A 25,590-nucleotide genomic window follows, 5' to 3' on the forward strand; every position below is an offset into this window, starting at 1 on the left:
TGCAGCTGTGCACGCTCAGTGTGTCTTGCCTTTTCATCTCTGAGCACTCTGCTGCGTCAGGTCGCGTAGCTAAGCGCTCAGAGATGAAATATTTGAACTTCAGAAGCGATGCGACGTGGAGCAAAGCAGCTGCTTTGCCTCGCGCCGCATCGCTTGCAGTGTGTCACAGCCTTAAGTCTATTGTGGACATGAAGTGACCTTGCTGAACAAAAGGCAGAATAGTCCTTATAGTCACCATCTTAAAAGTTGGGACTTTTACAAAACGATTTAAAGTTTTCAGATCCAAAATTGGTTTGAAAGAATTTTCCTTCTTTGGAACAATGAATAGATTTGAATTAAAACCCAATCCTTGTTTCTGCTGAGGAACTGGGACAATTACCCCTGAAATGCTTGGGCATTTACTGGGTTTGAGGGCCGCACCTTCATGCAGGTTTAGGGGCGGTATTTGGTTTCTTATAAGGTTTGGTTATTTTCAATTTGGAGATGATCTCCAATTAGAGCCAGAGGCCTTAGGGGAAGGAGCAGTTTTCTGTTCTCTATTCTGACAAAAGGAACAGAATCGATTGGTAGCTTTAAATCTACCCTTAGATTTATTTTAGCCTCTAAAAAGAGCACTGAATTACTGTATACAAACAATATAAAAAACAGAGTGTGTTTTATTGAGAATAAATAAATATATACTTACTGTGTAAGACACCCATCCACATATAGCAGACAGCCAAACCAGTACTGAAACATATCAGCAGAGGTAATGGTACAAGAGTATAATGTCAGTCTATAAAGGGAAGCAGCAGATGAATCCCTGTGACCGATTTACAGACAGCCTTATGAATAGATTTCCCATAGGTGAAAACATGGTACCATCAGGCAATACTCCCTTCACATCCCTCAGACAAACACTGTACTTTTAGAGGAACAGGGCTTCAATATGCTTAGAAGCGCCTTTCAAAGAAAAATCAAGCACATCATGCTTCACCCCATTCTATGGAGGCACCGTTTTTAAAAATTTGGTATGAGTGAGGTGGGAGGTGTATTTATAGGCATTTGAGCTTTGGGAAACTTTTCCCCCTACTGGTAGGAATGTATATCCCATTAGTAACAAGCTTGTGGACTCTCACCACCTATATGAAAGAAAATAGTATTCTAACATCTTGGTATTGGCATATGGGTAAATATATATATATTTATATGGATTATTTAGATTTCCTTTCCGTATCTATAATAATTTTTAATAATTATTATTAATATTTTTTTAATATTTTATATTTAATATTTCAATGATGCGCTTTAAGATTACTAATTCTTTAGATGCACTAACCAGACACCACGTTAAACCTAAAGCGCAAAAGCCAAATCGTGTTAAGCATATTTATATATTATTTTTTTTATTATTAAATATGTGTGTGTGTGTGTATATATATATATATATATATATATATATATATATATATATAATCGAATTATATTAATGTAAAATAGATATCTATATTTATATAGGTATGGGCAGGGCCTGAAATTTGTAGTGGTCCAGTAGTCCGGGACGACTTATAAAATACTTTGAATTTTGTGTTTTTCCTATCTTTAACAGTGATCGGACTACTAACTTTTTCCTTTGGGCTATTAGTTTGTAAACCATAGTGACATTTTTACACCCCTGGGTGTAGATATATACAAATACATATATTAATATATTTTTACAATAAAAATCATATTTTCCTGTGTGTTAAATCATTGGAATAATAAATATTCACAGTAAATATACAGTAAAACACACAAATACATAAATTCATATGTACACACATATATACATATCTATATACATACACATTTAGACTTGTATATGTATGTCAAACATCTTGTCATATACCATATACCTTTTAACCTCATAACTTGTTTAATAATATTTTTGTTACTAATATTTATCAGATAGTGTTTATATGAGTGTAACTGTAATTTTCTATGGCCTAGATTTGGAGTTTGGCGGTAGCCGTGAAAACCAGTGTTAGAGGCTCCTAACGCTGGTTTTAGGCTACCGCCGGTATTTGGAGTCAGTCAAAAAAGGGTCTAACGCTCAATTTTCAGCCGCGACTTTTCCATACCGCAGATCCCCTTACGTCAATTGCGTATCCTATCTTTTCAATGGGATCTTTCTAACTCCGGTATTTAGAGTCGTGTCTGAAGTGAGCATTAGAAATCTAACGACAAAACTCCAGCCGCAGAAAAAAGTCAGTAGTTAAGAGCTTTCTGGGCTAACGCCGGTTCATAAAGCTCTTAACTACTGTGCTCTAAAGTACACTAACACCCATAAACTACCTATGTACCCCTAAACCGAGGTCTCCCCACATCGCCGCCACTCGATTCAATTTTTTTAACCCCTAATCTGCCGACCGGCACCTACGTTATACTTATGTACCCCTAATCTGCTGCCCCTTACACAGCCGACCCCTATATTATATTTATTAACCCCTAACCTGCCCCCCACAATGTCGCCGCCAGCTACCTACAATAATTAACCCCTAATCTGCCGACCGCAAAGCGCCGCCACCTACATTATAGCTATGTACCCCTAATCTGCTGCCCCTAACACCGCCGACCCCTATATTATATTTATTAACCCCTAATCTGCCGCCCTCAACGTCGCCTCCACCTGCCTACACTTATTAACCCCTAATCTGCCGACCGGACTGCACCGCTATTATAATAAAGTTATTAACCCCTAATCCGCCTCACTAACCCTATAATAAATAGTATTAACCCCTAATCTGCCCTCCCTAACATCGCCGACACCTAACTTCAAACATTAACCCCTAATCCGCCTCACTAACCCTATAATAAATAGTATTAACCCCTAATCTGCCCTCCCTAACATCGCCGACACCTAACTTCAAACATTAACCCCTAATCTGCCGACTGGAGCTCACCGCTATTCTAATAAATGTATTAACCCCTAAAGGGAGTGCAGAATTATTAGGCAAGTTATATTTTTGAGGATTAATTTTATTATTGAACAACAACCATGTTCTCAATGAACCCAAAAAACTCATTAGTTTTGGAAGTAGTTTTTAGTTTGTTTTTAGTTATAGCTATTTTAGGGGGATATCTGTGTGTGCAGGTGACTATTACTGTGCATAATTATTAGGCAACTTAACAAAAAACAAATATATACCCATTTCAATTATTTCTTTTTACCAGTGAAACCAATATAACATCTCAACATTCACAAATATACATTTCTGACATTCAAAAACAAAACAAAAACAAATCAGTGACCAATATAGCCACCTTTCTTTGCAAGGACACTCAAAAGCCTGCCATCCATGGATTCTGTCAGTGTTTTGATCTGTTCACCATCAACATTGCGTGCAGCAGCAACCACAGCCTCCCAGACACTGTTCAGAGAGGTGTACTGTTTTCCCTCCTTGTAAATCTCACATTTGATGATGGACCACAGGTTCTCAATGGGGTTCAGATCAGGTGAACAAGGAGGCCATGTCATTAGATTTTCTTCTTTTATACCCTTTCTTGCCAGCCACGCTGTGGAGTACTTGGACGCGTGTGATGGAGCATTGTCCTGCATGAAAATCATGTTTTCTTGAAGGATGCAGACTTCTTCCTGTACCACTGCTTGAAGAAGGTGTCTTCCAGAAACTGGCAGTAGGACTGGGAGTTGAGCTTGACTCCATCCTCAACCCGAAAAGGCCCCACAAGCTCATCTTTGATGATACCAGCCCAAACCAGTACTCCACCTCCACCTTGCTGGCGTCTGAGTCGGACTGGAGCTCTCTGCCCTTTACCAATCCAGCCACGGGCCCATCCATCTGGCCCATCAAGACTCACTCTCATTTCATCAGTCCATAAAACCTTAGAAAAATCAGTCTTGAGATATTTCTTGGCCCAGTCTTGATGTTTCAGCTTGTGTGTCTTGTTCAGTGGTGGTCGTCTTTCAGCCTTTCTTACCTTGGCCATGTCTCTGAGTATTGCACACCTTGTGCTTTTGGGCACTCCAGTGATGTTGCAGCTCTGAAATATGGCCAAACTGGTGGCAAGTGGCATCTTGGCAGCTGCACGCTTGACTTTTCTCAGTTCATGGGCAGTTATTTTGCGCCTTGGTTTTTCCACACGCTTCTTGCGACCCTGTTGACTATTTTGAATGAAACGCTTGATTGTTCGATGATCACGCTTCAGAAGCTTTGCAATTTTAAGAGTGCTGCATCCCTCTGCAAGATATCTCACTATTTTTTACTTTTCTGAGCCTGTCAAGTCCTTCTTTTGACCCATTTTGCCAAAGGAAAGGAAGTTGCCTAATAATTATGCACACCTGATATAGGGTGTTGATGTCATTAGACCACACCCCTTCTCATTACAGAGATGCACATCACCTAATATGCTTAATTGGTAGTAGGCTTTCGAGCCTATACAGCTTGGAGTAAGACAAAATGCATAAAGAGGATGATGTGGTCAAAATACTAATTTGCCTAATAATTCTGCACTCCCTGTAAAGCTAAGTCTAACCCTAACACTAACACCCCCCTAAGTTAAATATAATTTAAATCTAACGAAATTAATTAACTCTTATTAAATAAATTATTCCTATTTAAAGCTAAATACTTACCTGTAAAATAAATCCTAATATAGCTACAATATAAATTATAATTATATTGTAGCTATTTTAGGATTAATATTTATTTTACAGGTAACTTTGTATTTATTTTAACCAGGTACAATAGCTATTAAATAGTTAAGAACTATTTAATAGCTACCTAGTTAAAATAATTACAAAATTACCTGTAAAATAAATCCTAACCTAAGTTACAATTAAACCTAACACTACATTTTCAATAAATAAATTAAATAAAATACCTACAATTACCTACAATTAAACCTAACACTACACTATCAATAAATTAATTAAATACAATACCTACAAATAACTACAATGAAATAAACTAACTAAAGTACAAAAAATAAAAAAGAACTAAGTTACAAAACATAAAAAAATATTTACAAACATAAGAAAAATATTACAACAATTTTAAACTAATTACACCTACTCTAAGCCCCCTAATAAAATAACAAAGCCCCCCAAAATAAAAAATGCCCTACCCTATTCTAAATTACCAAAGTTCAAAGCTCTTTTACCTTACCAGCCCTGAACAGGGCCCTTTGCGGGGCCCTGTTAAGGTAGGAAAATTCTGATTGGCTGATGGAATCAGCCAATCAGAATCAAGTTCAATCCGATTGGCTGATCCGATCAGCCAATCAGATTGAGCTTGCATTCTATTGGCTGATCGGAACAGCCAATAGAATGCGAGCTCAATCTGATTGGCTGATTGAATCAGCCAATCGGATTGAACTTGATTCTGATTGGCTGATTCCATCAGCCAATCAGAATTTTCCTACCTTAATTCCGATTGGCTGATAGAATCCTATCAGCCAATCGGAATCGAGGGACTCCATCTTGGATGACGTCCCTTAAAGGAACCGTCATTCGTCGGGAAGTCGTCGTCGGAAGAAGATGGGTCCGCGGTGGAGGTCTTCAAGATGGAGCCGGTCCTCATCGGATGAAGATAGAAGATGCCGCTTGGAAGAAGATGGTTGCCGGTCCGGATCTACTCTTCTTCCCGGATAGGATGAAGACTTTGGAGCCTCTTCTGGACTTCTTCAGCCGTCGGATGATGGATGTCTAGCCCCTGCTTGGGCTTAGATGAAGATATCGGAGCCAGGACAGATCGGTGTGATACCCGGTGAGGTGAAGACAAGGTAGGAAGATCTTCAGGGGCTTAGTGTTAGGTTTATTTAAGGGGGGTTTGGGTTAGATTAGGGGTATGTGGGTGGTGGGTTGTAATGTTGGGGGGGTATTGTATGTGTTGTTTTTTTTTACAGGAAAAAGAGCTGAATTTCTTGGGGCATGCCCCGCAAAGGGACCTGTTCAGGGCTGGTAAGGTAAAAGAGCTTTGAACTTTGGTAATTTAGAATAGGGTAGGGCATTTTTTATTTTGGGGGGCTTTGTTATTTTATTAGGGGGCTTAGAGTAGGTGTAATTAGTTTAAAATTGTTGTAATATTTTTCTTATGTTTGTAAATATTTTTTTATTTTTTGTAACTTAGTTCTTTTTTATTTTTTGTACTTTAGTTAGTTTATTTCATTGTAGTTATTTGTAGGTATTGTATTTAATTAATTTATTGATAGTGTAGTGTTAGGTTTAATTGTAGGTAATTGTAGGTATTTTATTTAATTTATTTATTGATAGTGTAGTGTTAGGTTTAATTGTAACTTAGGTTAGGATTTATTTTACAGGTAATTTTGTAATTATTTTAACTAGGTAGCTATTAAATAGTTCTTAACTATTTAATAGCTATTGTACCTGGTTAAAATAAATACAAAGTTACCTGTAAAATAAATATTAATCCTAAAATAGCTATAATATAATTATAATTTATATTGTAGCTATATTAGGATTTAATTTACAGGTAAGTATTTAGCTTTAAATAGGAATAATTTATTTAATAAGAGTTAATTTTGTTAGATTTAAATTATATTTAACTTAGGGGGGTGTTAGTGTTAGGGTTAGACTTAGCTTTAGGGGTTAATACATTTATTAGAATAGCGGTGAGCTCCAGTCGGCAGATTAGGGGTTAATGTTTGAAGTTAGGTGTCGGCGATGTTAGGGAGGGCAGATTAGGGGTTAATACTATTTATTATAGGGTTAGTGAGGCGGATTAGGGGTTAATAACTTTATTATAATAGTGATGCGGTGCGGTCGGCAGATATGGGGTTAATAAGTGTAGGCAGGTGGAGGCGACGTTGTGGGCGGCAGATTAGGGGTTAATAAATATAATATAGGGGTCGGCGGTGTTAGGGACAGCAGATTAGGGGTACATATCGATAATGTAAGTAGCGGCGGTTTACGGAGCGGCAGATTAGGGGTTAATAATAATATGCAGGGGTCAGCGATAGCGGGGGCGGCAGAATAGGGGTTAATAAGTGTAAGGTTAGGGGTGTTTAGACTCGGGGTACATGTTAGAGTGTTAGGTGCAGACGTAGGAAGTGTTTCCCCATAGCAAACAATGGGGCTCCGTTAGGAGCTGAACGCGGCTTTTTTGCAGGTGTTAGGTTTTTTTTCAGCTCAAACAGCCCCATTGTTTCCTATGGGGGAATCGTGCACGAGCACGTTTTTGAGGCTGGCCGCGTCCGTAAGCAACTCTGGTATCAAGAGTTGCAGTGGTGTTAAATATGCTCTACGCTCCTTTTTTGGAGCCTAACGCAGCCATTCTGTGGACTCTCAATACCAGAGTTATTTTAAAGGTGCGGCCAGAAAAAAGCCAGCGTTAGCTACGCGGGTCATTACCGACAAAACTCTAAATCTAGCCGTATGTATTTATGTTGTGTTTAGTGCGATTTTAGCGCTAACCCAATGAGCATAAAATGAAAGTTGCGATCACATTTACTTTCAACTTGTAATATGAGCGATCTTTCCATTGCACGCAAAAAGCCGATATCACTAGCATGCAACAGTTCCGATCAGCCAATAGAATGCGAGCTCAATCTGATTGGCTGATTGGATCAGCCAATCGGATTGAACTTGAATCTGATTGGCTGATTCCATTAGCCAATCAGAATTTTCCTACCTTAATTCCGATTGGCTGATAGAATCCTATCAGCCAATCGGAATTCGAGGGACGCCATCTTGGATGAAGTCCCTTAAAGGAACCGTCATTCGTCGGGAAGTCGTCGGCCAGGATGGATGTTCCGCGTCGGCGGGATGAAGATGTGGCCGGAAAAAAGAAGATTGAAGATGCCGCTTGATAGAAGACTTCAGCCGTATGATGGACCTCTTCAGCCCCCGCTTGGTCAAGACTTCAGCCGGATGATGAACCTCTTCAGCCCCCGCTTGGATCAAGACTTCAGCCGGATGATGGACCTCTTCAGCCCCCGCTTGGGCTTGGATGAAAACTTCGGACCCTCTTCTGGACGGATCAGTGATACCCGGCGTGGTCAAGACAAGGTAGGGAGATCTTCAGGGGCTTAGTGTTAGGTTTATTTAAGGGGGGCTTGGGTTAGATTAGGGGTATGTGGGTGGTGGGTTGTAATGTTGGGGGGGTATTGTATGTTTTTTTTTACAGGCAAAAGAGCAGAATTCTTTGGGGCATGCCCCGCAAAAGGCCCTTTTAAGGGCTGGTAAGGTAAAAGAGCTTTTCAATTTTTATTTTAGAATAGGGTAGGGCATTTTTTTATTTTGGGGGGCTTTGTTATTTTATTAGGGGGCTTAGAGTAGGTGTAATTAGCTTAAAATTGTTGTAATATTTTTATGTTTGTAAATTATTTTTTTATTTTTTGTAACTTAGTTCTTTTTTTATTTTTTGTACTTTAGTTAGTTTATTTAATTGTATTTATTTGTAGGTACTTGTATGTAATTAATTTATTGATAGTGTAGTGTTAGGTTTAATTGTAGATAATTGTAGGTATTTTATTTAATTGATTTATTGATAGTGTAGTGTTAGGTTTAATTGTAACTTAGGTTAGGATTTATTTTACAGGTAATTTTGTAATTATTTTAACTAGGTAGCTATTAAATAGTTATTAACTATTTAATAGCTATTGTACCTGGTTAAAATAAATACAAAGTTGCCTGTAAAATAAATATTAATCCTAAAATAGCTACAATATAATTATAATTTATATTGTAGCCATATTAGGGTTTATTTTACAGGTAAGTATTTAGCTTTAAATAGGAATAATTTATTTAATAAGAAATAATTTATTTCGTTAGATAAAAATTATATTTAACTTAGGGGGGTGTTAGGGTTAGGGTTAGACTTAGCTTTAGGGGTTAATACATTTATTAGAGTAGCGGCGAGGTCCGGTCGGCAGATTAGGGGTTAATACTTGAAGTTAGGTGTCGGTGATGTTAGGGAGGGCAGATTAGGGGTTAATACTATTTATTATAGGGTTTTTGAGGCGGGAGTGAGGCGGATTAGGGGTTAATAACTTTATTATAGTAGCGGTGAGGTCCGGTCGGCAGATTAGGGGTTAATAAGTGTAGGTAGGTGGCGGCGACATTGGGAGCGGCAGATTAGGGGTTAATAAATATAATATAGGGGTTGGCGGTGTTAGGGGCAGCAGATTAGGGGTACATAGGGATAACGTAGGTGGCGGCGGTGTACGGAGCGGCAGATTAGGGGTTAATAATAATATGCAGGGGTCAGCGATAGCGGGGGCGGCAGATTAGGGGTTAATAAGTGTAAGGTTAGGGGTGTTTAGACTCGGGGTACATGTTAGGATGTTAGGTGCAGACATAGGAAGTGTTTTCCATAGGAAACAATGGGGCTGCGTTAGGAGCTGAACGCTGCTTTTTTGCAGGGGGTTTTTTCAGCACAAACTGCCCCATTGTTTCCTATGGGGGAATCGTGCACGAGCACGTTTTTTAAGCTGACCGCGTCCATAAGCACCGCTGGTATTTAGAGTTGCAGTGGCGGTAAATATGCTTGTACGCTCCCTTTTTGGAGCCTAACGCAGCCCTTCTGTGAACTCTAAATACCAGCGGTATTTAAAAGGTGCGGGGGGAAAAAAGCACGCGTAGCTAACGCACCCCTTTGGCCGCAGAGCTCTAAATCTAGGCGTAAGTTTTTAAATGGTTTTATACTGGATTGTTATATCAGTATCTGTGCATATTCTTCTTTATAGCAGTGTCTATTACATGCAGTTAAAGGGACATTAACACTAAATGAATGCTAGATAGAATGATGCATTCAAAGAAAAGATTTATCTGATAATAACATGTAGATGTATTTTTTAAGTTTAATTAGCTGTTTAAATATTGACAAAATAAGTGTAAAGTTTTAATGTCTATAAAACAATTGGAGCTGCCATGTTGTAACTTAGGTTACCTTCTCTGCTGTGGCCAATTAGGGACAGTTATAAATAGGTCACTAGAGTGTGCAGCCAATGGTTGTGTTGCATATAACAGTGTTCTCCACTTCCATTTCTAACAGGAACTGAAAAACTCACAATTTCAGCATTTAATTACAGGAAAAGGGGACAAAATAAATAATGAAAGTATATTGCAGAGTTTTTTTATTTATATGATTTATCATTTTATATTACCATCTCAAAGTGTTAAATGTTCTTTTAAATGAACATTGGTGTATACTGTCCCTTGAATAGCAAAGGGTAAGTAACTGGGTCTTGATGATCTCCGCATCTTTAATGTTATAGTTGTAAGGCATCAAAAATTGTGACACCGTTAAAAATTCTTTATCAGAAATATTTTGAACAAAATCAGTGAATTTCTAAAGAATTCAAATTTGTAAATAGTATTTTAATTCCTAAACTAGATAAGGACCCATTGGCTACTTCATACTATACTAATATCACTAGTAAATCTTGATAGCAAGATTTTTATGAAGATATTGGCAGATAGATTAAATCTGATAATCTACAAATCCCACTTTATCTGAATGGATCAATTTGGGAAGGGTAGATTATTAGAATTAAATATATGGATAATGTGACACACTATTTGTCATTATCATGGAGATTCGCTGGCACTTAGAAGATCCGCTCTGCTGGAGGCCTTCATGTTGTGTTTGCCTGTAGAGAAGGCCTTCAAAAGAGTGGAATGGGACTTTATGTTAGAAACATTAACGGCTAGATTATGAGTTGTGCGTTATGGTTTTTAACGCTGAAAAAAATGTCCATTTCAGCGTAAAAACAGTAACACAGCCATTACGAGTCTTGTCGGTATAGCTATACCGCAAGCATTTTAACTTTACATTTAAATTAAGTTTTTTGCATGTGATTTCCATAGCGCCGGTATTACAGGTTGTGCGATGAAGGTAAAATGCTTGCGTTCCAGCCTATACCGACACAATCCATTCCGCCATCTGAGAGCAGTAGTTATAAGTTTTGTGCCACAAAAATGTTTCACAAAACTCATAACTAAACTGTTACAAAGTACACTAACAACACCCATAAACTACCTTTTAATCCCTAAACCGCCACCCTCCCGCATCGCAAATACTATTTAAAATTTATTAACCCCTAATCTGCCGCCCGCCCACATCCCCACCACTATAATAAAGTTACTAGCCCCTATTCTGCCGCTCCCCGACACCACTGCCACTATAATAAAGCTATTTACCCCTATTCCGCCGCTCCCCGACATCGCCAACACTATAATAAAGTTATTAACCCCTATTCCGCTGCTCCCCGCCATGCTGCCACTAATAAAAGTTATTAACCCCTAAACTTCTGGCCTCCCACATCATGCCACTAAATAAACCTATTAACCCCTAAACCGCCAGCCCCCCACATTGCAAAAAACTGTAATGCCGCACCGCTCTAGCCATTGCTAGGGGTGCAGCGTCTCCTTCCCTGCTCATTGCCAGGGGCTGTGTCGGGTCCGGATGTGTGCGGCACTGACGTCATCGCCAAACGCTCCTTTCTCTCTGAAGCCTATGTAAGTGTTTTCAAATCAATCTATCACTGCCCAAGTATAGGTATTACTTTGAGTGCTCCTGGGTGTGATAGATTGTTTCTGCTATTTGCCTTATTGTTGATGAACCCATTGAACCCTGCCTGTCTGACTACTCTGCCTTATGCTTGCTGGATTGATATACTGCTACTGAACTCTCCTTGTCTGACTACTCTACCTGATTAACCCCGAAATTGCTGGATTGATGTACTGCTACTTAACTCTACTTGTCTGACTACTTGGCCTGATTAACCCCTAAATTATTGGATTGATTTGCTGTTGCTGAACTCTGCTTGTCTGACTACTCTGCCTGATTAACTCATATTGTTCTGGATTGCTTCACCATTGCCAAACCCTACCTGCCTGACCATTCTAGTGGTTTACCCTTGGACTGCTTTAATGTTGCCAAACCCTGCCTTCCTGATCATTCTAGTGGTTTACCTTTGGACTGCTTTACCGTTGCTACTGAAGACTATCCTGCCTGTGGTGAGTGCTATTGATCTCATCTTGCAAACTTTCTCTGTTCTGGGATATTCCCTATCATTCCGGCTCGACGCCGGGATAAGAAGACTACTGGTCGAGTTCGGTCTGATAGTGGAGTATCCCACAAGCATAGCATTATACTTGGGCCGTGGAGCTAGATGAGGTGGATTGAGCAGTTTATCTTCAGGGACAGATGTTGGGAACCCATACCACACAGTTGCAGAATATGGATTCCAAGCTAGAGGCTATAACCGCTCAACTTTCTTTACTTGTTACTGCGAGGAACACTGCTCCTGTTGTTGTACTGCCAGTCTCTGCTCCTGGTACTGCAGCTTTTTCCTCTGCTTCTGGAAATATACCCCGGATACAATTGCCTGACAAATATGAAGGTACTACTGATTGCAGGGGTTTTCTTAACCAATGCAGGCTGCACTTCCGTAATGATCCTCACACCTTTCAGTCTCACCAGTCAAGGGTCACCTTTATAATTTCCTTACTGAAAGACAAGACCCTAGCCTGGGTCTCTCCCCTTTTGGAACAGAACGCTCCACTAAAAAACTTTTCTCAAACAGTCGCTCCACTCATTGAATTGACAAAACCGAGCAAAGACTGTAAACATTGGCCTCCTGAAGCCATTAATGCCTTTGTTTGAAGAAGGCTTTCTGTTCTGCTCCTGTGCTCCGCCATCCTGATCCTGACCTACAGTTCACTTTAGAGGTTGATGCCTCTGAGATAGGGGCTGGAGCAGTTCTAACCCAAAGGGATCCCTTGACTTCCAAGTCACACCCTGTAGCCTTTATCTCTAAACGCTTTACCCCTGCAGAGAGGAATTACGTTGTGGGTAATCATGAACTCTTAGCCATTAAGATGGCCTTGACTGAAAGGCATCATTGGTTAGAGGGCACCGCCAATCCCATTCAGATTCTCACCGATCACAAGAATCTGACTTCCCTAGAGACCGTTCATCGACTCAATCCTCGGCAGGCCAGGTGGGCCTTGTTCTTTTCCCGTTTTAACTTTGTGGTCTCTTTTCTTCCTTGGACCAAGAACAAGAAGGCGGACGCCCTTTCCAGTCAGTTCCCTCACTCAAGTGATTCCTTTGAAGCTCCTATTGAACACATCATACCTACCTCCTGTCTGGTTTCTCAACTAAATACCACCCTTCTGCATAGACTGCAATGTGCCCAGTCTAGTAAACCTCCTGGAGCCCCCGTGGCCTCCGATATCCACTTTGTTTCTCTGAACCTACGCACCCCCATGCTACATTGGGCTCATGATAGTAAACTCTCAGGACATCCTGGTTTGACTAGGACCTTTAAGCGTCTTTCCTAACATATATGGTGGCCTATTATGAAGTCCAATGCTCTGGATTATGTGAAAGCCTGCACAACTTGTGCTGCCAACAAAACTCCCCGATCCTTGCCTCCTGGCTTGCTCCAACCATTGTCCATTCCCAAACAACCATGGACACACATAACTATGGATTTCATTGTGGACCTCACACCTTCTGACCACCATACAGTTATCTGGGTTGTGGTGGATTGGTTCTCCAGACTGGCTCATTTTGTACCCTTAACAAAACTTCCATCGGCCCAGAAATTATCATCTATTTTTCTCTTGCATGTGGTACAACTTCATGGCATTCCTGTGAATATTGTTTCCGACAGAGGTCCACAATTCATCTCTACCTTTTGGAGAGCCTTTTACAAGTTGATTGGAACCACTGTTTCCTTGTTTTTTGGCTACCATCCTCAAACCAATGGACTAAGTGAGAGGGTAAACCAGAATCTCGAGGCCTACCTTAGAGCCTTCATCAATTCTCTCCATACCAATTGGTCTGACTTGCTGCCCTTAGCCGAGCTGGCAAGAAACACTCATTGGCACTCTTCTCTATGATGTTCTCCATTTCAAGCTGCAGCAGGGTATCAACCTCATGTCTTCCCTCTGCACCGCTCTAGCCGTTGCTAGGGATGCGGCGTCTCCTTCTCTGCTCTTTGCCATGGGCTGTTTTGGGTCCAGATGCGTACAGCTCTGACGTCATCACCACACGCTCCTCTCTCTCTGATGCCAGTCCTGACACCTCTGGCGTGAATCTTGCACCTATGTAAGTGTTTTCAAATCGATCTATCACTGCCCAAGTATAGGTGTTACTTTGTGTGCTCCTGGGTGTGATAGATTGTTTCTGTTATTTGCCTTATTGTTGATGAACCCTGTCTGTCTGACTACTCTGCCTGATTAACCCCTACATTGCTTGATTGATGTACTTGCTACTGAACTCTGCTTGTCTGACTACGCTGCCTGATTAAAGGGACAGTCAACATCAGAATTTTTGTTGTTTTAAAAGATAGATAATCCCTTAATTACCAATTCCCCAGTTTTACATAACCAACACAGTTATAATTATACATGTTTTACCTCTGTAATTACCTTGTATCTAAGCCTCAGCAGACTGCCCCCTCATTTGAGTTATTTTGACAGACTTGCAGTTTAGCCAATCAGAGCTGTCTCCATGGTAAATTCACGTGCATAAGCTCAATGTTATCTATATGAAACACATTAACTAATGCCCTCTAGTGGTGAAAAACTATCAAAATGCATTTAGATTAAAGGCAGCCTTCAAGGTCTAAGAAATTAGCATAAGAAACTCCTAGTTTTAGCTTTCAACTAAGAATACCAAGAGAACAAAGCAAAATTGGTGATAAAAGTAAATTGGAAAGTTGTTTAAAATTGCATGACCTATTTGAAACATGAAAGGTTTTTTGGACTTGACTGTCCCTTTAACCCCTAAATTGCTGGATTGATGTACTGCTACTGAACTCTGCTTGTCTGACTACTCTGCCTGATTAACCCCTAAATTGCTGGATTAATTTACTGTTGCTGAACTCTGCTTGGCTGACTACTCTGCTTGATTAATCCCTATTGTTCTGGATTGCTTCACCATTGCGAAACCCTGCCTGCCTGACCATTCTAGTGGTATACCCTTGGACTGCTTTACCGTTGCCAAACCCTGCCTGCCTGACCATTCTAGTGGTTTACCTTTGGATTGCTTTACCGTTGCAGCTGAAGACTATCCTGCCTGTGGTGAGTGCTATTTATTTCATCTTGCGAACTTTCTCTGCTCTGGGATATTCCCTATCATTCTGGCTCGACGCTGGAATAAGAAGACTACTGGCCGAGTTCGGTCTGATACTGGAGTATCCCACGAGCATAACAAAAACTAAATTAAACTATTAACCCCTAAACCTAACAACCCCCTAACTTTATCTTAAAATCCCAATATCCCTATCTTAAAAAAAATAAAAACTTAACTGTGAAATAAAAAAAAACTAAGTTTAAACTAACAATTATACCTAACATAACTATTATACTAAAATTAAAATAACTACCAATTAAATAAACTAAATTACACATTAAAAAAAAAAACTAACACTACTAAAAAAGTCTAAAACTACAAAAAATAAAAAATACTAAATTACGAAAAATAACAGGGCATTCAGCTCTTTTACATAAAGCCCAAACCCTAATCTAAAAAAAAAAACACCCAAAAAGATAAAAAAAAAACCCTAACAATAACATCCAGGCGGTGAGGGCTTCATCCATCCAGACGGCATCTTCTATCTTCATCCAGGAGGCGTCTTCTATCTTCATCCAGACGGCATCTTCTATCTTCCTCCCGGCGGCGTCTTCTATCTTCATCCCGGCGGCGTGGAGCGGGTCCATCCTTAAAGACATCCAGCGCGGAGCGTACTCTTCATACGGTCACCTCCGTACATTGAATCTTCAATGCAAGGGAGCCTTTTCAAAATGGCGTTCCTTACTTTCCTATTGGCTGATTTGATTTTTGAAATTCAAATCAGCCAATAGGATGAGAGCTAATTAAATTCTATTGGCTATTCAAATCAGCCAATAGAATTTCAGTAGCTTTTATTTTTGTGGCAGGGAAAACAATGCATATAATTCAGCTATAAAAACTATATCAACCCTTTCTTAAGGGTGTGGGGGGGGTCTTCCAAATTTGAGAATGTATAATTATCCAGCACTACTTAGATACGCTTTGGATTGGTTGTGTAATCAGTTCTCTCTTTCTAAAATAAATCTTGAAGATTATATAAGTGATCCACATTCTATAACTTTTTTATTACATGCAATTAATAGAGAGTGTGATAAAAACCCTACGTCTGCACCCTATGTTTAGCGATCTATCAGTCTGCAGAAGGGTAAACATGGACTTGATATGTAGTATTGGGGGGAAAATCCAATAAGAAAGGGAGTGAGGGAAGGAGAGGAGGGAGGAATATAGAAATACAATCCTGGTTTTTTTTTTCTTATCTGGAGAGGTGTCACGTGTGTTGTGTTTATGGATGACTGTCAATTGTGATTACATTTTGATATGCTTAATGACTTTGACATTTTTATTAAGTGAATTATTTTTGTGTTTGTAATACGTTAAGAAAATAAAGTTATTTAAAAAAAAAAGATCCTTTTGCACTGCAATTCATATATAAAGACATGAAAGGGGGAAAAAACGAATTCTTAGGAGATACATATTACTTTCAACAATTCTCCTTATTTATGTTTCAGCTGAGACTTGGAAGAGGTAAACTGCATGACTATTAAACTCTTTGCTTTGTACCACACTCAATAGAGAGGCCAAAAATAAATCTGTAACCTAAGTTTTCAATATGCTGCACACTTCCTAAACCAGCTATTTGATTTGTGCCATTTGCAGGTTGCAGAAATAACTACCAGGGAACAAGAGCAGCTTTATCAAAACACAATCATCTGGTTAATGGTAATGTCTTTAGAAAATAAATTATAAACACAATGCAGTGAAGGGATAAATACATTTTTGTTCATAGACTTATTCTCTAAAGACATAAATCATTGCACAGTATGCTGGTTCTCTGTAAACATTCTACAACTTCCCATCAATTACAAGGGGTTTGACTGTACGTGCTGATGCCTTTTGTGAGATCAGGCCAGTGACAAATTAGTGTATTGCACTAAAAACTATCTGTACTGAATTCTTACCATCCCGACTGAGATTGATTGGAGGGTTGGTGGTTGGAGTTTCCACCAGCTGTCCTGCTCTATCATATAGAGGTTTGAAATCCTCCGGGAGCTCAGATGTGCAATTCTTGGCATATTTTGTCACTCCCAGCCACAGATAAACTTCTGCTTTTGCAAAGATTTGCCCATTGTATGAACCTGGGGTCTGAGAAACAAGATAGTTACATTGATAGGTAGTTCTGTAGTTACTCTCAGCAGGAAGGCTTACAAGCCTTTAGTTGTCAGAAAAATGAGAAGCTTTTACACTGTCACTAAATCTATATTATATGTTTCGGGTAAAGTAAGAAATCCGGGTAATCGTAAAACTGACATTACCCAAACGGCTGTGGGTAAAGCACAATGTACTATAATTTCCCCATCTACACTATTTCTTTTGCCTCCACCTGGGGGTTTCAAGGAAGGTGCCCCACCGATCCTCTGGCATCCACCCCCTTGAACCCCCCAGGCGGAGGCAAAAAAGATAGTGAAGATAGGAAAAATTACAGTGCATGTTATATATGTTTGATGCGGTGACTCCGCACCTTGAGGGGATTTATGATCATACATCAGGCTTTACCCACAGCTGCTTGGGTAATGTCCATTTTACCAGAGTAATCCCAGGATTTCCCAATATCTGACTTTACCCATAATAAATATATATATATATATATATATATATATATATATATATATATATATATATATATATATATATATTTAAAAATATATGTATGTATATATATATATATATATATATATGTGTGTGTATATATGGAAAGGGTAAGCCCCTCCTTGCTATAGAATGCAGTGAGTTTTATTCAGGTAGTCCAGTGTCAATAAAGGCTATAAAAACAAAATGTATGCTTACCTGATAAATTATTTTCTTTCCTGGCATGGACAGTCCAAAAAACCATTATAATTACTGGTGGGAATTCAACTTCTGGCCACCAGGAGGAGGCAAATACCCCAGTAAAGCTTTAGGTATCCCTCCCACTTCCCAAAATCCCCAGTCATTCAGCCAAAGGAATACGGAAAGAGAAGAGGAACACCAGGCCTTTTGGTCAAAATCCCTAGTAGCTTGGAGATAGAATTTTAGAGAATGAACCACATCCAGGTTGTGTAACAGACGCTCTTTCTGAGAAGAATGGTTAGGACACAATGAAGGAACGGCAATTTCCTAATTGATATTGCGGTCCGAAATCACCTTAGGAAGAAATCCCAATTTGGTACGAAGGACCACCTTATCCACATGGAAAATAAGATAAGGGGAATCACACTGCAGACCCGAAATTTCTGAGACTCTACAAGCAGAAGAAATAGCCAACAAGAACAAAACTTTCCAAGACAACAGTTTAATATCAATAGAATGCATAGGCTCAAACGGAGCCTGCTGCAAAACCCACAGAACAAGATTAAGGCTCCAAAGAGGAGCAACAGGTTTAAACACAGGCCTGATTCTGACCAAGGCCTGAACAAAAAACTGAACATCCAGTAAGTCGGCTAAACGTTTATGCAATAGAACTGAAAGGGTAGAGATCTGACCCTTCAGAGAACTGACTGACAAACCCTTCTCCAGACCCTCCTGGAGAAAAGACAAAATACTGGGAACTCTCACCGTACGTCAAGGAAAACCCAGAGATTCGCACTAGTATAAGCATGTGTGCTAAACCTTATGATATATTTAGCAGGTTACCGGCTTATGAGCCTGGATCAAGGTGTCAATAACCTTTTCAGAAAAACCTTGCCTAGACAAGACTAGGTGTTCATGCAGTCAGCTTCAGAGAATCTAGATGTGGATGAAGAAAAGGACCCTGAAGTAGAAGGTCCTTCCTCAGCAATAATCTCCATGGAGGAGAGGGCGATATCTTCACCAAGTCCGCAAACCAAATTCTGTGAGGCCAAGCTGGAGCATTTAGAATTACCAAAGCCAGCTCCTGTTTGATCCTGGCTAACACCTGAGGAAGGAGGGCAAATGGAGGAAACAGCTAAATCAGACCGAAATCCCATGGAACCACTAGAGCATCCACCAGAACTGCTTGCGGGTCCGTTGATCTGGAACAGTATCTGGGAAGCTTGGTGTTTAGACGAGAGGCCATCAGGTCCAACTCCGGAACCCCCCACCTGAGGGTTATCATTAAGAATACTTCCGGATGAGGAGCCCACTCCCCTGTGTTAAACGTCTGCCTGCTCAGGTAATCTGCTTCCCACAACTGAGATGTGAATGGCGGAAATATGGCAGTTGTGAGACTCCGTCCACAGAAGGATGCGAGAAACCTCCTTCATCGCTAAAGAACTCTTTGTTCCTCCCTGATGGTTGATATAAACCACTGAAGTGATGTTGTCCAATTGGAATCTGAATCAGTTTAGGCCATGCTATCAAGGCATTGAAGGTTGCTCTCAGTTCTAAAATATTTATTGGGAGGATGGACTCCTCCTGAGTCCAGGTCCCCTGAGCTCTTAAGGGACCCTAAAAACTGCTCCCCAGCCTGAAAGGCTGGCATCTATAGACACAATCTTCTAAGACAGTCTCAAGAAGCAAGTGCCTTGAGACAGATTAACCTGAGCCACCAGGAGAGAGAGTCTCTCGCTAGATTGTCTAGAACTATGCTTTGAGAGAGGTCCAAGTGGTCTCAGTACCATTGTCTGAGCATGCATAACTGTAGATATCTCAGATGGAAGCGAGCAAAAGGAATAATGTCTATGGAGGCCACCATAAGACCAATTACTTCCATACACTGTGCCACTGAGGGTCGGACAGAGGACTGAAGAGAAAGGCAGGCGGAAAGAAGTTTGGAACTTCTTACTTCTGTTAAGAAAATCTTCATCAAGATCAAATCTATGATTGTCCCAAAATAAACAGACCCTGGTACTTGGAATTTAGGGAACTCTTGACCAGATTCACCATCCACCTGTGAGTGCGGAGAGTGAACAACAGAGAATCTGTATGGGATCTTGCTAAATGAAAAGATGGCACCTGAACCAAGATATTGTTCAGGTAAGGTGTCGCCACAATTCCTTGAGACTTGGCCACTGCCAAAAGAGCCCCTAGAACCTTCGTAAAGATTTGGGGCGCTGTGGATAAACGGAAAGGAATGTTTGTCCAGAAAGGTCAATGGTGGTCATGAACTGTCCCCCCCGGAACTAAAGGGAGAATAGAAGGTATATTCTCCATTTTGAAGGAAGGAACTCTGAGAAATTTGTTGAGGCACTCAGGTCCAAAATAGGTCGAAAAGTTCCCTCCTTCTTGGGAACCACAAACAGATTGAAATAAAATCCTTGCAGAAGAACAAAGGTACACAGTAATCCTTAAAAAGCACTTACTCTTTATTCTCCTCCAGCAAATTCAAACAAAACAAAATTAGGCAACAGGCCTTAAAAACAGTTAAGCATATATGTCATGGCAAAGGTCCAATCTGCCCTACATGTTTCGGTTGCTCCTTATTCATGGACATGATTGGTTGCCATTTAACTCTGCCTTAATTACCTGGTGTAATGATCTTATTGGTCTAAGCCATTCCAATTAATTAACCTCTTCAGTACCTTGTAATAATAGCATTGCTTTAACATTGTATACTAATAAAGAAGTTTTCTATGCTGTTTGTTGATTATAAGGTCATCGACTTAAGTAGTAATAACATCTAATTATACAATAATTGTTTAGATTATACATATAGTAGCTGTAAAGGCTTTTATTTTATCTAATGTAGATGATTTTAAAGTGAAGACCTCAAATTTTATGGCATAGAAAAATTGATGTTATCAATACTTGTCAGCTTCTAAACAATATGCACTTATACCTAATTGCTGCAATTATGTTGATATTATATTATTCCAAAAATCCCAAAATACTTTCTATTCCCTAGTGTATTTATAGTTGACCTTCAGTTAGATAAAAAGAATGAAGTATATTTACTTAATTTATCATTTCAACCTAGGGAAACACATGGGATTAAAATAATACACTATACTAAGTCTATTTAACCATTCACATATGTGCAATGGGTAATAATCGCGCTGTTTAGATGTCATACCCTTGGCCTTTGGCCAAAGGCACACATTGGTGTGCTCATTTGTTGTCCTACAGTCTAGTGTGCATTAATTTCTTTTCCAGAAATTAATGATATCCCCCTCTATATTGAAACCTTGGGGCCTCCTGGTTTTCAATTTGAAAATCCAGAAAGCTTCTTGTAGCATCAGACGTGCCGTTCTGTCACCTCCTCTTGGGGGACTCCGGACACACACAATCACTTGCCATGATAGTGATGTCACATCACCCCCATGTACGGATATGAAATGCTGTGAAAGTCCAGAGCATTCATTCTTGTGGGATATGTCATTCAAGTGCGCCCTTATTCTGGAGCGTGCTTCCCTGGCCGTGCACCCAACGTACTGCCCATTACGTAGTGAGCATTCCACCAGATAGACGACAAAAGTGGTCCTACAATTGGTGCAATTAGCAAGGTCGAAGACCCTGTTAGTTGTTTTAGATTGGAAGTTAGAGGTAACTTTGCAATGTTGGCATGCAATGCACTTAGAGTAATAGCATTTGAAATGTCCTTTGACACTTAGCCAGCTGTTGCTGGTCTTAGCATTATTCCTTAACTCACTAGGAGCTACCTCGATACAAAGTTACATCCTTTGATACATAGTCTTTTAAGCTATCTTCTGCTGTCAATATAGGCAGATGTTTGCTGACTATGTTGCATATGTCATTGAATTGCAAACTGTAAGTGGTGACCAATGTTGGTCTGTGTACATCATAACCTTTTCTATCATTATCTGACATCTTTCTGGTCGCCCTTAACATGTTGTTTCGGTCCAATCTGCTGACTTCTAGGTGTGCTCTCTTGATTACTTTTTGTGAGTACTCTCTCTCAGTTAAGAGCTGTTTTAATATTTCACTCTCTTTGTTGAAGTCCTCTTCCAATAAGCAGTTCCGTTTAATCCTCATGAACTGCCTCTTGGCCACCCCAAAACCTGTGTGACGAGGATGATTGCTCCTTGCATGAAGTAAGGAGTTGGATGTAATGGGCTTACGATATAGAGTGGTAAGAATCCTTCCACTCGATATGTCCCCCATAAGCTTGATATCCAAGTATGATATAGTATCAACTTCAACCTGAGAGGTGAATTCCAGGCCCACCTCGTTAGAATTGAGGTAGACCAGAAAGTCATTGGTTTCAGCTTCTCCTACCCAGACGAAAAGGAGATTGTCAATGTATCTCTTGTATCATTTTATTTTATCTCTGAATGGGTTCATATCTCCAAAGACGTTGGACAGTTCCCACCAACCCATGAATAGGTTGGCGTATGATGGGGAAAATTTTGCCCCCATCACTGTCCCACGTCTTTGGAGATAAAAAGTTTGTTCGAATTTGAGCAATTTGGCCTTGTTCTGCCAGAGGAACAGGAACGATCACTCCTAGAGAAGAGAGATCCCTGACACAGTTTAAGAATGCCTTTTTCCTGGTTTGCTGATAACCTTGACAGGAGAAATCTGCCTTTTGGAGGGCAAGATTTGAAACCTATCTTGTATCCCTGAGAGACCACCTCTACCACGCATGGATCTGGAACATTCTGAATCCAAGCCTCTTGTAAGAGAGAAAGTCTGTCCCCAACTTGATCTGATTTCAGATCGGGGGCAAATCCTTCATGCTGATTTGTGCTTGCCCTTATTCCAAGGCTGGTTGGATCTCCATGAGGGCTTGGTCTATTCAGGTTTGGAAGAAGAAGAGGATTTCTGTCCCTTGAAATTGTGAAATCAACGAAAATTAGAAGCTTGGAGACCCTTAGGTCTAATCTTCTTATCTTGGGGAAAAAAAGCCGCTTTCCACCTGTGACAGTGGAAATGATGGCACCCAAACCAAGACCAAACAAGGTCTTTCCCTTAAAAGGAAGAGAGAGAAGTCTAGATTTGGAAACCATGTCTGACGACCAAGGGCCCGATCCGATATGCAGCGTCGCCCACAAAAGCCGGCGACGCCAAATATTGCGCTGGTTTGGTATCCTATATACGGCGTAACCTAGAAGTTACGCTCGTATATTTCTGCCTTCGGCCGTAGTTTTTTGGCCCATAGACAGGTATACCAAACCTGCACATTTTGGTATACAATATACAGCGTAAGGATTTACGTGGCGAAAATGGAGAAATCTTACTCCATTTTCACCTTGCCACAAAATGCAGGCGTAGCAAGCCTTACGCTGAGTATTGGAGCCCCGTAACTCCCTAAACTGCCTGCAAAATAAAACCTAATAAAACCATGCACAATGTCTATCTACCTGTCAACCGCAATCCCCCGCTGCAATCCCTAATAAAGTGCTTAACCCCTAAACCGCCGCTCCCGGACCCTGCCGCCACCTACATTAAATGTCTAACCCCCTAATGTGATCCCCCTACACCGCCGCCACCTACATTAAAATTATTACCCCCTAATGTAATCCCCTACACCGCCGCCATCTATATTAAAATTATTACCCCCTTATGTAAGCCCCCTACCCCGCTGCCACCTATTTTAACTACATTACCCCTTAATCTAATCCCCCTACCCCGCCGCCACCTATATTAAAATGATTAACCCCTAATCTAATCCCCCTACCCTGCCGCCACCTATTTTAAAATGATTAACCCCTAATCTAATCCCCCTACACTGCTGCCACCTATAATAAATGTATTACCCCCTAAAATACTAAAATGTCCCTACCCTAAACTAAATTACAAATAGCCCTGAAAAGGGCCTTTTGCGTGGCATTGCCCCAAAGTAACCAGCTCTATTACCTGCCCTTGAAAGAGCCTTTTGAGGGGCATTGCCCCAAAGTAACCAGCTCTATTACCAGCCCTTAAAAAGGCCTTTTGCGGGGCATTGTCACAAAGTAATCAGCTCTTTTACCTGTAATCTGACCCCCCTACACTGCCGCCACCTATATTAAATATATTAACCCCTAATCTAATCCTCCTACACCGCCGCCACCTATATTAAATATATTAACCCCTAATCTAATCCCCCTACACCGCCGCCACCTATATTAAATATATTAATCCCTAATCTGACCCCCCTACACCGCCGCCACCTATATTAAATATATTAACCCCTAATCAGACCCCCCTACACCGCCGCCACCTATATTAACTATATTAACCCTAATTATATTAGGGTTAATATAGTTAATATAGTTATTATTTTATATATATTACATATATTAACCTTATCTAACCCTAACACCCCTAACTTAATTATTATTGCAATAAATCTAAATAATATTAATCTTATTAACTAAAATATTCCTATTTAAAACTAAATACTTATCTATAAAATAAACCTTAAGATAGCTACAATATAATTAATAATTACATTGTAGCTATTTTAGGGTTTATATTTATTTTACAGGTAACTTGGTATTTATTTTAACTAGGTACAATAGCTATTAAATAGTTAATAACTATTTAATAGCTACCTAGTTAAAATAATTACCAATTTACCTGTAAAATAAATCCTAACCTAAGTTACAAATACACCTACACTATCAATAAATTAATTAAATAAACTACAATTATCTAAATTAAAATATAATTAAATACACTAAACTAAATTACAAAAAAACCCCACTAAATTACAAAAAATAAAAAAAGATTACAAGAATTTTAAGCTAATTACACCTAATCTAATTTAATCGCCAATCTTCAGTTCCTGCATCGCCGGTCTTCAGCTCCGCGGTCATCTGTCTTCAACTCCTCCGCTCCACGCCGGCTGGTTCCTGGAAGAAGAAGAAGTCGCCGCCTGGAAGAAGACTTCTCCGCCTGGAACAGGACAATCTCCACCGGTCTACAGGACAGGTAAGGAGCACTTGGGGGTTAGACTTAGGTTTTTTTAAGGGGGGATAGGGTGGGTTTTAGAGTAGGGGTGTGTGGGTGGTGGGTTGTAATGGGGGGTTGTTCTTTTTTTCACAGGTAAAAGAGCTGATTACTTTGGGGCAATGCCCCACAAAAGGCCCTTTTAAGGGCTGGTAATAGAGCTGATTACTTTTTGTAATTTAGTTTAGGGTAGGGACATTTTTTTTATTTTGGGGGGCTTTGTTATTTTATTAGGGGGCTTAGATTAGGTGTAATTAGCTTAAAATTCTTGTAATCTTTTTTTATTTTTTGTAATTTAGTGTTTGTTTGTTTTTGTAATTTAGTTTAGTGTATTTAATTATATTTTAGTTTAGATAATTTAGTTTATTTAATTAATTTATTGATAGTGTAGGTGTATTTGTAACTTAGGTTAGGATTTATTTTACAGGTAAATTGGTAATTATTTTAACTAGGTAGCTATTAAATAGTTATTAACTATTTAATAGCTATTGTACCTAGTTAAAATAATTACCAAGTTACCTGTAAAATAAATATAAACCCTAAAATAGCTACAATGTAATTATTAATTATATTGTAGCTATCTTAAGGTTTATTTTATAGGTAAGTATTTAGTTTTAAATAGGAATATTTTAGTTAATAAGATTAATATTATTTAGATTTATTGCAATAATAATTAAGTTAGGGGTGTTCGGGTTAGATAGGGTTAATATAGTTAATATATATAATATAATAACTA

At 39.6% G+C, this 25,590-nt stretch overlaps 1 protein-coding gene across 1 annotated transcript in view; it reads right to left on the reverse strand.

The window, feature by feature from the left end:
* The window catches only part of LOC128642623 (fer-1-like protein 4), a 210,947-nt gene that overhangs the window by 114,102 nt on the left and 71,255 nt on the right, over window positions 1-25,590 (reverse strand). The window contains exon 14 of the mRNA XM_053695431.1: window positions 16,988-17,171. Coding sequence (XP_053551406.1) covers window positions 16,988-17,171 — 184 coding nt within the window. The remainder of the gene's footprint in view (window positions 1-16,987; window positions 17,172-25,590) is intronic.

Source organism: Bombina bombina, chromosome 1 (genome assembly GCF_027579735.1).
Source record: "Bombina bombina isolate aBomBom1 chromosome 1, aBomBom1.pri, whole genome shotgun sequence".
NCBI classification, from domain to species: Eukaryota; Metazoa; Chordata; class Amphibia; order Anura; family Bombinatoridae; genus Bombina; species Bombina bombina.